Below are 13505 nucleotides of genomic sequence, written 5' to 3'. Positions count from 1 at the left end.
TTGCCAGGAAAGGGCAAGAGCTGAGGAGACGATGCCCAGCCTGTAGTTAGCACCGCAGGGGCCAAGGCAGGGCGGGTGCTGAGTCTGCCATTCTGGGCAGCCGAGGGTTCCAGCCACGACTGCGTGACCTCAGGCAACTCTAGGAACCTCTCCGGACCCAGTCTCGGGTCTATCAATGGAGACCCGGGTGACTGCTTGGAGCGGGTGGTTTCTCGCGGGCCGAGCGAGCACCTCGCCCACAAATTGCAATCAGCATCTCCGGCGAAGTTGGCCTATCTTGGATATTTCTTCTCCCCTCTCCTTCTCCCACATCCCCTTCTATTCATCAACTGCTGAAACATCTGCCTGGCTGAAACCGCCTCCTCGCCGCGCGCTGGGGGCTGTCCCCAGATGTTGGTCTTTGTGTCGGGCAAACTTTGCGAGAAAACGAGGGCGCTGGACAAAGAGCGGGCGAGGGAGGGCGTTTGCCAGCCGGCGGGGTAGCCGGGCAGGGTGCGCTCTTCCCTGGGCTCAGCTCGATATCCGGAAGCACGCGGTGCCCCGAGCTCAGCCCCCCTAGGGAGGGAGTGGCAGGCTCCGGCCACATCCCAGCGCCCACCGGAGCTAAAAGAAGCCAGGCGGCAGACGCAAAGGCGGGCGGCTGGACAGTGGAGTTGGTTAGGGTGGGAGCAGGCGAGCAGAGGCGCGGAGCAAAGCTGTCAAACTGCGCGAGGAGCCCCGCGCGGGGCGGGGGAGGAAAGGGGAGGGGAGAGGGGAGGAGGGGAGAGGAGGGGCGGGCGGGAGCCGAGAGGGAGCGAACGGGCTCGCCGCGCCTGAGCAACCCCTGTCTGCCGCTGTCGCCGCCGCCGCCGCTGGCCCGGACTCGCCCGGAGCGCAGGGTGTCTGCCCCGCTGCGCGCCGCGCGCGGAGGCTCCCTGCCGCTGCGCCCTTCCGCCCCCGCTCCTCGCGCCGGCCCGCGCGGGTCCCGGCGGGCGCGAACCCACCATGCAGCTGCAGTTCCGGAGCTGGATGCTGGCTGCGCTCACGCTGCTCGTGGTCTTCCTCATCTTCGCAGACATCTCGGAGATCGAAGAAGAAATCGGGTAAATAGCAGCGCCCGGGCCAGCGCCGAGCCCTCGCAGGATCTCTCCCTCCCCAGTACTCTCCCCCCGCACCCCACACTCGCTTTGTGTGCGCCGCGCCCCCCTATCGCTCCACTGGAGAGGCGGGGGACGGTTTTGGCCGGGGGTGGCGGTGCCGGGGACCCCGGACGGTTTGGGAAGCGGAGGGTGGGGACGCGGCTGCCGTAGGGTGTCCCCGGGCGGGGAGCATGGGCACCCTCCAGTTGGCCGGCGTCAGGGACCAGTCTCGCCCACCCTGCCCCCCTTCCCCGGCTTGTCCACGCGCGATGTCGCCGGGGTCGAGGGAGGGCGCCGGGGAGTGTCTAGGGCGGGTGGAGAGGCTGCGAGTGGAGGAGGCAGGAGTTTCTTTGTCTCCGGCTCGGCCGCTTTCTCGCCTTGGCAAAGTGGGCAGGGGGCGCGCGGGGATCTCTGAGCTGGGGGAGGGGATCCCCGGGCCTGAGCGGAGGGCAGAGGCTCTGCACGAGCTCCCAGGAAGGGGAGTGTCCCCAGTATATACAGACACGCATACGCGCCTCCCGCCGGCCCGGGAGCCCGGCGTTGGGGCGCGGGCTGGCACCGCTAGAGGCAGAGCGCGCGGGGCTGGGCTGAGACCCCCGCCCTCGCCTGGCTTTGGACGCTCAGCTAACCCCGCGGCGCCCCCTGCGCCCCCCGGGTTCCCGCGCGCTCTCAACGCGGAGACGCAGACCTTTCGGGAAAGTCTGTACCGCCGCCCGGTGGTCTTCGGGGCCCCCAGGAGCACGGTCTCGCCCTCTCTTTTCTCTCTGATCTCCTGAGGTGGGGCAGGACCGCGAGTCCCTGCCCTGGCGCGGGACTTCAGGAGCGCGCACTTGCCCCGCAGGACGCATCAGCCATAGGTCCCGGAGCCTGAGTCTCGTGCCCCTCCCGGCGGTCTCCAGCACGCCGGGCCCGACCCTTTTCAGCTTCGGCGCCACAAAGAGCTTCCAACCCGCGGTGGGCAGGTGGGGTGGCAGCCAGGGTTCTAAAGGGCCCCGGGAGAGCTTCCTGGCCCTGGGCAGGGAGAAGGTGAGGACGCAGAGCGGGCAGAAAGTCCTTTCCTCCGCGAGGCTAGTGCCAAGCCAGGCGCCCTTCGCGAGTCCGCGCCGCGTGCGCCCCTCCTTTGTCCCATTTGTTATCCCATTCGTTATCAGCGCCAGTTGAGGGCCCGCTATGCTGGCAGATCCCTTAAAAGGGAAATGCCAGTCCTGGGTCCAGGATGCCAAGGGCCTATGGACCCAAACCTGGGGCAGGCGCCACTTCCTGCTCTCTCCTTTTCTCCCTGCCCCTTCCCATCTCGGCAACCTCAGAAGACCTTCTGTGAACTCCACTGCACTTTAAGAATCCTTCTCTCTGCCTTTTCCTCCTCCTCCTCCTCGGTTTCCTCAAGAGCTCCGAAAACTTTCACAAATACTGTTCAGTTAATACGAGATATGACACCAGCTCCCACGCGGAGATAGAGAAACACGCTACTTTCCGTAGCTGTTCGCCTCAAAAACATGGATCGGAACGGAAATCGGGCAAGCCAAGTCTTGGGGTGATGGAGGACATAGTGGGTAGGGCCTTCCTCTCGGCTCGCTCTCTCTTCTCCCAGAGGTGGGTTCTGCTTGGCCTAGACCACTTGCTGACCTTGACATGTGAGAGGGAAGGACCAGCAGCTGCCCATTGTTCTGCTATAAAAATAGAAGTGCTGCGTTCATTCAGGCATCCCTCGCTTCTCCATTCGCTGAACTTTTACCGAATACCTTCTACAAGCCAGGGACTTTTAGTTTTTAAAATGTAATCAGGAAATTACTTTGCACATAATGCTACACTTTCCAGCCAAACGCATTGTGAAGCCCCCGCTCCCCACATCAGGTTGTTCCAACAGGGGTCCAGGCATAAGCTCCAAGGCCTGAACTTAGAAGGAAATGTTCATATATATATTTAAAATCCAGGGCTCTTCTGCTCTGGGTGTGCCTCCTGGGCCCTATTTCACTGGGGGTCTCTGCCTGCGCTGACCCTGGGAAAAATTGTCAAACAGGTCAAATGTGTTCTCTTTCGTGGCATTGTCCTTCCCTCTGGTGCCCCTGTCCTCTGGCTGACCCCTGGCTTGACCAGTCCTGATCTGAGACACCTGCTGCCCTCAGTACCCATGTTTAACTCATGGGAGTGGAGGCGTATCTGGGATTTGCCACGGCTGGGGGAGGAAGGGGGTGGGGCAGAGGATGGGAATCCAGCAACCCCTGTATCTGTTTACAAGCAAGGTTTCACCGTGGCTTATTTAATGCTTGGAAGCCCCCCAACTTTGAGCAGCCGGCGGGGGCGCAGTGTGATAAGTGCCCTAGCACAGTGAGCAGTGAGGAGCGCCAGGTGTGGGGCTCTGTCTTCCTCACCGTAGGCTCTTCCAGGAGAACTGGAATCAAACTCAAGACCACGGTGCATTTGCCCCAGCCCTGCCCAGACTTCCCTGACTTGATCTCCACCTGTGCTGGGGAAGATGGCAGATTACCTGCGGTGGCAGTCCCTGGGAGAAAACAATAGTTCTGTAAAAGGATGGCCGTTTCTGGAAGGCAATGAACAATGGGACCCTGTGATATGTTAGGAAGGAAGGAAGGAACCTCTTTCTGGAGTAAATTTTCTAAGGATTAAGGAATGAGAAGTGAAAGAGGAAAGAGAATTACACCTGTATTGTCTGGAGGAACAAAACTGAGATACACTTTTCTTAAGCTCCTGATTCCCTTTCTTATAAAATGAGGCTTTTTTATGTGGTAGTCCCAGAGGTCCTGTCCTTCCCAAGGAATCATGTAACGGGTGGTGAGGGGCAGGGCTTTCTTCCAGAGGCTTTTTCTGAGACACGTGTCTCTTTTCCTAAGTGATGATTTTCAAAGTTCTGTTTCTAACTTGTTTGCTTGTGGAGCCTCCCTGGGACTGAATGAGAAAAAGAAATGTAGAAAGGTGAGTTCTCTGCAAACCACCCAAACAGGGGGTGAGTTGAAATTCTAAAGCAGAGGTTGGGTGGGGCTTTGGTAAAACAGCCCCTGATCAGCTCATGCAACCCCCAGGTTATAGAGTCAATTGGACCAAGTTATACGCTAAAATCTTTTTCTGATTTTCCCCTGGGCTTTAGTCTTGAGTGTCACCTCCAAGAAGGGGAGTGTGGGACATGGCGGTCTTGCCCACCATGGTGTCCCAGAACCTGGCATTCAAAAGGCATTCAACAAGCATCTGTTGAATCTGGTCCAGTGACGGGCTCACACAACATCCTTGGGCAGGGCTGACACTCACAGAGCCTTAGGAGAGGAAGGAAGCGTAGGGATCCCCCTAAGAAACCTCTTCTCCTTTTACAGTCAGGGTGAATTTGACCCTGAGAAGCAACATCACTTATCCAAGATCACACCCTGGCTGGTTAAGGACAGGGAAGGCCTGCACAGGTCGCCTCATTTGTAACCTATGCACTGGTCCCCAGATAAGCTCCTCTAATCAGGAAAGAGTTACAGAACTCTGGTCAAAGAGGAGTTAACTAGTCACAATAATAGTAATCATGACGGTGGGGAAGATTTATTGAGCCCTTGCTATGATCCCAGATCTATTATAGACAGTGCTTTATAGACATTAACACATGGTGTCCCAGTCGTCACCTCCCAGTGGCATCAAGAGCTACTGTGTGTGGGGCAATGTGTGCCAGACCCTGCGCTTACTGCTTTAAAGCACTGGTCCACTCAGTCCTTGAACCTCTCTCAGCTAGGTACTGTGGTCATCTCCAGTTTATCAGTGAGGAAACTGAGGCTCAGAGAGGTTGTGTAACTTGCTAGTGATAAAGCAAATGACACTAGTTCTACGGGAAGCTAAAGTCTGTGCTCTTGACCGCCATGCTCGACTGCCTTGTCATCTGAATTCTTTTCCCCTGCGGTAATATTATGGAGTAAGCCTCAGAACTAGCCTTCCTCACTCATTCTCCAGAGTTCTTTCAAAAGCCCAGCATTTTCCTAAGAGCGTGGGCTGGGCTTAGTTTTTCCCTCGGTAGTTTAGAAAGAGGGAAGATGACTGATGAGGACTGGAGAAAGACTCAAGGATTGTCTCCCTGAAATGTCCTTCTGGTCCAGTCAAGTTCAGGGTAACACTAGAGGACAGAACTGTCTCCTGTCTCCGCACTGTCCCCTGGCTTGCCAGACAAGCTCACCTGCCATGGGCATGGGCATCCCAGACTCACAGGTGGGGCCTTGGGCTAAAGCTTCTTGAAGAAGGAAGACTCCCATTCCATTGTAAGCCCGATTCTGATGGCAACTGAATGGACATTCCTCGCTTCTACGTGCCATATGATTGGGCATCCGGGGGTCTGGGAGGGGGGTGATAGTGAAGATATTTAACAACTGGTCTGTCTTGGCACTGACTTGTTAGAATGGACGTCCAACTGGTCAGAACTGATGCCATCTAGTGCACCATGGCCAGGGGTCCTGGTTCATCCCAGCCAAACATCAGGCCTGTCTGGGAAAGGAACAGACAAGGAGGAGCTAGCTCTGATCATCAGCAGTGACCAGACCCCTGAGCGGGCAGCACTGCTGCCATCAGCCGAGAGTGGGGTGAGGTGCACATTTTGTGGGTGAGTCCAGGTGATGCAAAAGAAAATGACCTTGAGCAGTTGCAGTCCAGGCACTCTGTAAGGAGCATACATGTTTGCTCAAGATGATGCAACTTTCTTTTTTTGGAAAAAGCTCATTCTTCTCCCGAGTCCTGGTATACCTCACTCAAGTATAAACATAATTGGAGGATAAAACAGGACAGAAAGAAGGTCTGGTTGTTAACTCACTTGCTCCAAGTTCTGGTTGCCAACTGTTCCTAGCATCAAATTTAAATTGTAAATAGATATCCATCTTAGAAACCAATTCACCACTCAGGGCCTCTTTCTCCTTGTAGAGCAGGGTTGCTAGGTTTTAAAATTGTTTAGGTTTTACAAATTGGAGATGTTGTAAGTTGCAAATTATAAATACTTCTTAGAGAGAGTGAAATTCCATAAAGGCTCCCATTGCTTTTAGCACGGCATACAAGGGAATACATAATCTGGCCCCTGCCTCCCGCTTCAGCCTCCCTGGGCTCCATTCTGTTTTGCTCACAGTTCCCTGGAATGTACCATGACTTCATGCCTCCGTGCCTTTGCACATGTTCTTCCTCCTTCCTGGAAGAATCTCCTTGCACACACTATCCCTCCTGATTCCCACCCCACCGCATTCTTCCTTCCCCTGACTCCTCCTTCAAGGCTAAGGGCTAGTATCCTTTGCAAAGCATTCTTGGACCCCAGACCCTCTTCAGACAGTCTGGAATGGCTGCCCCTCCTGTGTGTACCCTTAGCATCCTGTCATGCCAGTATCCTACGGAGATGGACTCGACTGTTATGTTTTATTTTTTCCCTTATCCCCAGCTCCAGTGATAAGTATATGGTTTAGTACATGAAGCCTATAAAATATTGTTTGAGGGAATAAACTCAGGCCTAGGATGTGGCAAAAATAAGCATTCAACCTTTCTGCCCCCAAAGGTCTGTACTATTCTAATATCGGTGAAACACCCTACACTTGTTCGGAAAGCCCACAGCTTTTCCCAACATGTGTATCCAACATGGAGGGCACAGCCCAGTTAAGGGCATTGTTCATCATCTTAGAATGTTGTGGGGGCAGGCGAATGGGAATGAGAGGCCCTTTCTAGTTTGTAAAAGACGAGGATCCAGTGGCATGTTTCCCACTGCCAGTTCAGATAAAAGACAAAGATGTAGACCCCCACCTCCCAGCCTCTGCCCAGGTCTTTATTCCCCAGAGAGCCCTTTCTGGCCCTGCCACTGCCAATAATGCCACTGCCCCAGCCACCGTCCTTCTGCCTGGAGAAGATGTGCCAGCGCTGTCCATCTTTATCACCTTAACGGCTTCCATACTGACATTAAGAGCAGACAACTTGGGGCCTACTGTTTCCTTCCAAGGTCTGGTCCCTAGAAAGAACGCTGGAAGTTGTGTATTTAAAGCATTTAGGGAGTAAGAAATGTGAGGTCAGATCAATGCGTGTCGTCTCCAAGATTTTCTTTATTAAGCACTTTTAAGTGGTGTTTTGATTTTCAAACACTGGTCAAACCAGGGAATTGTGACGGATCGGTCAAGACTTGTGGCAGCTGCGTGGACCCTAGATAAGCTCTGGAGACTCATATCTCTTGGTTGTCTCTAGCAAAAGCGAGTTAGAGACAGATGGAAAGATACAGAGAAAAGGACTGAGGGAGGGGCAGGAACCGGAACACCACCAGCCGGGTGCATCAGGTGGCTGTCTGCCGCCAGGGGATGGAGACAGGCTCATCTCCCCAAGAGAAGCCCCGGGGTGAGAGCTTAGGTGCCATCTGTGCCCAGGGAGCCGTCCCCTATGTCTGAATGACTCCCCGTCTGGGACTTGTCTTTAAGTGTTAAGATTAGTCACTCTCCTGGGTGGCAGCTGGGCTGGTTTTAAATTCTCCCCAGTCGCCTGCAATTCGTCACTCTGCTAGGAAGCCGCCCGGTGTCCTGACAGGACCTGTTTGTCCCAGCGTGTTCTCAGCTTCAGCTGTCACAGATTTCGCGATGTCGAAGGGAACAGCTTCAGCTGGGGAGAGAGCAAGTGTAGACAAGTATCCGTATAGATGATAACCCGTACCCCACGTGGGCAGGCAGCGGCTTCTCGGCGCTTCCAGCACTTGGGATCCCGATTCACTGCTCTTGGAAATCCTGCGTCCGCCTTGCTGTGTGGGTGTGTGTTTGAGTTCCGAAATCACTCTTCCAGAGTGGAGCTCTCGGCTCTGTCAGAGAGTTCCCTGAGCACGTTTTTGTTACTGTTGGAGGGACACAAGGGCACTCGGCTCTGCTCACTGGCCCCTTATAAGGCTCAGGGCGACCATCTCTCCTCTAGACTCTTAGTCGATGACTGGAGGTCGAAATGACCCCCGGGTCAGTGGTTCCCAAATGCTGATCTGCAGATGGGTAGTGATCCAAAAAGAAAAAGCACAACGTAGTCATCGCAATTTTGTTAGTTTCAAGTTGCCAACTGTCATTCCCTGAGAAGAACTCTTCTGTATTCTGAGGTGATGTTCTTTTCTTTTCCTATGGGCCCTCTCTTTCCTGAAAGAGGGTGATGGTGGATAGTGGTTGTGATGGTCTTCCTCAGTCGAGGAGGTTGGTAACCCTATGACTCTCTGACCCCAATTTTCTGGAAACGTTACTGATCCCTGAAATCTAGTAGTCTGTGGTCTGAGGTTACCCTGAAGAGTCAACGGAGGGGATCGCTTCTGGAAACATAGCCTCACTCCTCACACATCTCTTCCCCGTGGAGGCTGATGCCAGCAGAGAATAACAACAGTCATTTTTGCATGTCTGCTGTATGCCATACGACATCCTAAGCACTTTAGCTATATTCACACCTGTAATCTTCCCAACAATCCTATGAGGTCTATGTTATTGTTACGTCCATTTTGCAGATGAGGAAACTGAGGCACAGAGCAGTTAAATAACTCAGCCAAAGTCACACAGCTAGCGAGTTGCAAAGCTGGGATTTGAACCCAGGCTCCAGGGAATGAGGAGAACTATTCAAAAGTGATGTACTCAGTGACATCCGATGGGGAAAATATGCATGCTCATATTTCCAAAGGATGAAGTTGGAAACATGAAGGTCTGTGGAAGAGAGAAACCTGGGAAGCAGCAAGGCTGAAAGAGACCTCGGGGACAGCACACTAGAGCCGAGGCCACAGTGGACGACCGCAGCCAAAAAGGTTGATAGGATTTAGAGTTGCCAGCTCGGAATCACCTTGTTGTGGATGGCACCCCCCACTCTGCCCTTTCTCCCTCTCCTCCAGCCACCCCCTTGTTCCACCAAGTCTCATCCGAGTGATTCTGGAGCGGGTCATTTATTTGACCACCTCATTACCAGAGAGAGAGGTACACACTGAAGGAAGAGAAAACAATACAAATTATTCAGGCCTGGAGGATTTTCTTTTGGGGAAAGACAGAGGGCTAGTGCAGTGAGCTTCCTCAGGCCGGGTAGAAAGGAAGCAGGCAGGAGGGGATGGGCTTCTGCAGGGAGATTGTACATGCCCAGGGAGCCCCATTTCCCAGGGGCTGACGCTGTGCCCACCGTTCTGCTGAGAGCCCCACGGGTCACTCACTTAACCCTCACAACCACCCTGTTTGCCCATTTGCAGATGAGGAAACAGAGGCTCAGAGAAGTTTCAGGATTCGCTAAGGTCACACAGCTAGGAAACGAGGAACCGGGATCCTGACCCAGGTTTGCCTGACTCTACGGCACACGCTGTTCTTAGCTGCTTTCATGTATTAAAATACCCGGGCTGCCTGCTCCTACTCCTTCTGCCTCCCACCTCCTGCCCTGGACCTCCTAAGCTCTGGGTCCCATTTTATGTACCACACAGATAATTTGCAAAGGGAAGCTGAAAACATTTGAGACACTGGAAAGGCTCGTGGCAGGTCGGATGAGCCTCCCAGACACAGTGGCGGCCATCACCCTTGGGTGTGACATTTCAGGGGATGCTGAGGAGGTCCAGCCACGCTGGGACTCTGCCCAGTGATGGGTGGGAGCTTGTTAGCCTTCCCCTCTCCAATTTCAAGAACAAGAATATTGGCTGCGCTCGGAAAAGCGATACCCAGGACTAATTCACACCTTCTTTCTCGGTAAATGCCAGCGTAGCTTACATGATGCAGGGAGGAGGCATAAGATACTCTGAGAAAATGAGCTGGTAAATTGATAGGGCGGGTGACTTTCGTTTGCTGTTCTCCTATAAGCAGCAAAGCCCCTCCCACTGCACCTCTGAGATCCCCGAAACTTGGGAATTGACTTTAAGTGGACTCTGTGGGATGTCTGAACTGTACCCTAATCAATATGCTTAGTTCCCAGGAAACACAAAGAGAAGGGCAAGAGAGAAACCCCCAATGGTATATCCGTCCTGGCCTGGGCAGCAGAGCGCTGACATATGGGAGGTACAGCCTTGGGGGTGGAGCTAGCCAAGGCTCCACAACTCCTTCCCCAGCCTGTCTGGTGCCACCCACCAAAGCTCTAACCCCCAGCAGAGTGTCAGGCCAAGTCACTTAGGTCTTCATTGTACACCCCTCCAACCAGAGGCCTTCCTTTTCTCCTATATGTAAGGACTGAGTAGTCCTCCCTAAGGGCCAGACTCACTGCTTATACCTCCAGACACTGGGCCACACCTTTCTGAGGATTAAATAAAACGCAAATGATGGGAATGTAAAATGATGTAGCCACTGAGGAAAACAGTATGGTTGTTCCTCAAAAAATTAAAAATAGAATTACCATCTGATCAAGCAATTCCACTTCTGCCTAGATACCCCAAAGAATTGAAAGCAGGGACTTGAACAAATATTTGTACACCTATGTTTATAGCAGCATTATTTGCAATAGCCAAAAGATGTCCATCAATGGATGAGTGGATAAGCAAAATGTGGTATATCCGTGTAATGGAATGTTAGCCTTAAAAAGGAAGGAAATTCTGACACGGGCTACAACATGGATGAACCTTGAGGACATTATGCTAAGTGAAATAAGCCACTCACAAAGGACAAATACTGTATGATTCCACTTATATGAGGGACCTAGAGCAGTCAAACTCGTAGAGACAGAAAGCAGAAGGGTGGTTGCCAGGAGGTGGGGGAATGGGGAGTTATGTTTAATGAGTATAGTGTTTCAGTTTTGCAAGATGAGAATAATTCTGGAGATTGGTTGCACAACAATGTGAATGTATGCAACTACTGAACTGTACAGTTAAAAATGACAAAGATGGTAAATTTTATGTTATGTGTATTTTACCACAATTACACACACACACACACACACACACACACAAATGAAAGCAGCCAGAAGAGTGCCTGGCAGGTGCTCAAGACACGTTGACTCATTTTAAGAGTGTAGTTGTGGTCTTAACAAAGCAACATCAATGTGAGTATTATTTAATTCAAAAAATAATATGGTACCAAAAAGCATGGTGGGGAGGGAGCAGAGGGAGAAAAAGAGGAAAGGGCATAGACCTAGAACGAGAGAAATACACACCGTTTCCTTGTTATGAGTATATTTGGACACACTGCTGGCGGTGGCCCCAATACCAACCCCTGGGAGTTAGGATTGTGGAAAGTGCAAGCACATACTTTGCTTGTGGGCACTCTGTAAATACTTGTTGGCCTGTCTGCCTGTCTAAATTAGGTAGAGGGGCCCATCAGGTCTCGTAAAAGCCTGAACCACAGGGAAGGCATGGAGCAGTGGGGGAGGAGGCATTGGGGAGGGAGGAGGGAAGCCAAGGGTGCAGACAGCCCAGACCACCCCCCTCCCAGATCCGGGTTCCTAGCTGCCCTTTCCTTGCCACCTGCATCAGAGTAGCGTCGTTTGGTGTTTTTGGCTCAAGGGTGAACCTGAAAAGAGAAGAGAGTCCCAAATGCTGGTCCCCAGAGATCTGGCTCCTGCCGGGCTGGGAGCTGCTGAGATACAGCCGTCTCTTCCCTTTGAGGCTTACACCACACAGTTCCCACAAGACACCAGGAATGAGCAGGTGCTGTGGATTCCAGGGGCAGGGAGTGCCAAAGCTGTGGCTCGGTGTGACCTGAGGGTTGTTAAAACAGTGCCGGCCCCACCCGAGTTTCTGACTCAGCAGGTCTGGGGTGGGGCCTCAGGATGTGCATCATTTACCAAGTTCCAGGTGTCACCGATGCCTTTGGTTCTTCCAAAGATCGCATTTGGAGAACCACTGGGCTACAGCCTTGTCACCCAAAGTGTGGTCCTTGGACCAGCAACATGGGCATCATCTGAAGTTTTGGGAGAAATGCAAAATCTCAGGCCTCACCCCAGGCTCAGACCTAAAGAAATTGAATCTGCATCGCAGCAAGACCCCAGGTGATTTGCATGCACCCTCCCTCCAGTGGTGGGAATAATTGGCTTCCAGCCTTCTGCAGAGCCCCAGCCCAAGGCAGTGACCTTGGCCTATGAAACCAGGGGAAACTTGTCCCAGGATCGCTGTTGCCCATCACAGAGTTGGCCTAGAGTGGCCTTCAAATGGATGTCGGAAAAATTAGTAATAATTACTATTACGGCCACTTGCTGGATGCTCGTGTGTGCACCAGGAGTTCTTCATATATTTCACACATTTATTATAAAACCCCTGCAAAACCCATTTTATGGACAAGTAAACTGAGACTCAGGTAAAGTAACTGCTTAATAAACACAGAAAAAAGAACTGAGTTTTATCAAGATCTAGCTGGCTGTTTCCCAGGTGCCAGGGGCTTAGCCCTGTGGATTAACCTGCTTCTCTCTCTTTGTCCTTCTCCCAGTTGAGACCTAAGGCACGAGGCAAGGCAAGGAGAAGTCTTAACCAAGGGTTGAATTGATTTTTTAAATGTGTGTAAGGAGGCTGCAGTGTGTCTGTACCAGAAACGACCTTGACCCAGGGCTGGAGCACGTGATAGAAATTTCCAGAGAAGCTGGTCAGCAAAGTACTCCTTGGCTGTGTCATTAAGCTCCCTCAAGAGCTTGGCTAGGATACAACCATTCACACAGCCAATGGCCCCACTTCACAGTTGGCACACGCAGTAATGGTTCCCTAGAGTTCTTGGGGTTCCTGAGTGGTTTTGGTGGCCTGCCCAGCCTGCAGGCTAATTCCAGACTCCACTCTCAGTTATAGAAAGTGGAGGAATTGAGGGGGGAGGCGTCTAGGGGCAATCAAAGGCAAGTATAGGGGAGCCTTTTAGAACCAATCTGCTCCTCAGATAAGGACAGCCTCCAGGCAAGCTGGAAGCTGAGAATTGAATTGTTTTTATTTTTGCCATTACTTTCTATTTAGGGCAAGGGATATTGGTATTCTATTTATGGTAGTGACATAAAAATTCCTGTTATGATAAATTCATTCAAGTTTTTAAGTGGGTCAATTTAAAGAAACGTATTAAGTCAATAAAATGAAGTTAGCAAAGTACATGAAGGCAGACCTGGAAGATGATTGAAGGCTATGCAGTGATGATGTGCCAGCCTTCTTCTTCCCCTGGCCATCATCTGCACCCATGGTAGCAAAGCTGTTGCAACTCCTTGCAAAACTTCTGTAGAGAGTGAGGTGATCTTCCAAAAAATTACCTGGTTACGGATATGATTTCTCCCTGCATCTGGGAAATTGCCCAGTGCACAAAAAATAATCCTCCAATGAGAAAAGCTTGTGGGTGACTCAAAAGGCAAGGATGATTTAGGCCCAAGAGCTCCTGCGACCCTAGCAACACCACTAGATTAGACCCCATCTTACAGTCTCCTGGCACTCCCTACTTCTCTTTTGCACCACTCCTCACACTTGGTGTTTCTTGCATGCTGCCTTTCCTGCCTGCTAGATTGTAGCCCTAGGAGGGCTGGGACCGTTTC

General features: G+C 52.2%; 1 protein-coding gene across 1 annotated transcript in view; it reads left to right on the top strand.

The window, feature by feature from the left end:
- The first annotated feature begins 855 nt into the window (after nucleotides 1-855).
- Nucleotides 856-13505, top strand: part of ST8SIA2 (ST8 alpha-N-acetyl-neuraminide alpha-2,8-sialyltransferase 2) — a 67116-nt gene continuing 54466 nt past the window's right edge. Inside the window, exon 1 of the mRNA XM_004431913.3 lies at nucleotides 856-1082. Within this exon, the coding sequence (XP_004431970.1) occupies nucleotides 985-1082 (98 nt within the window). The 5' untranslated portion in view covers nucleotides 856-984. The remainder of the gene's footprint in view (nucleotides 1083-13505) is intronic.

Source organism: Ceratotherium simum, chromosome 3 (genome assembly GCF_057802395.1).
Source record: "Ceratotherium simum simum isolate JZ-2026a chromosome 3, ASM5780239v1, whole genome shotgun sequence".
Taxonomy (NCBI): Eukaryota; Metazoa; Chordata; class Mammalia; order Perissodactyla; family Rhinocerotidae; genus Ceratotherium; species Ceratotherium simum.
The sequence above is the reverse complement of the archived record's forward strand: the minus strand, read 5'-3'. Positions and strand labels throughout refer to the sequence as shown.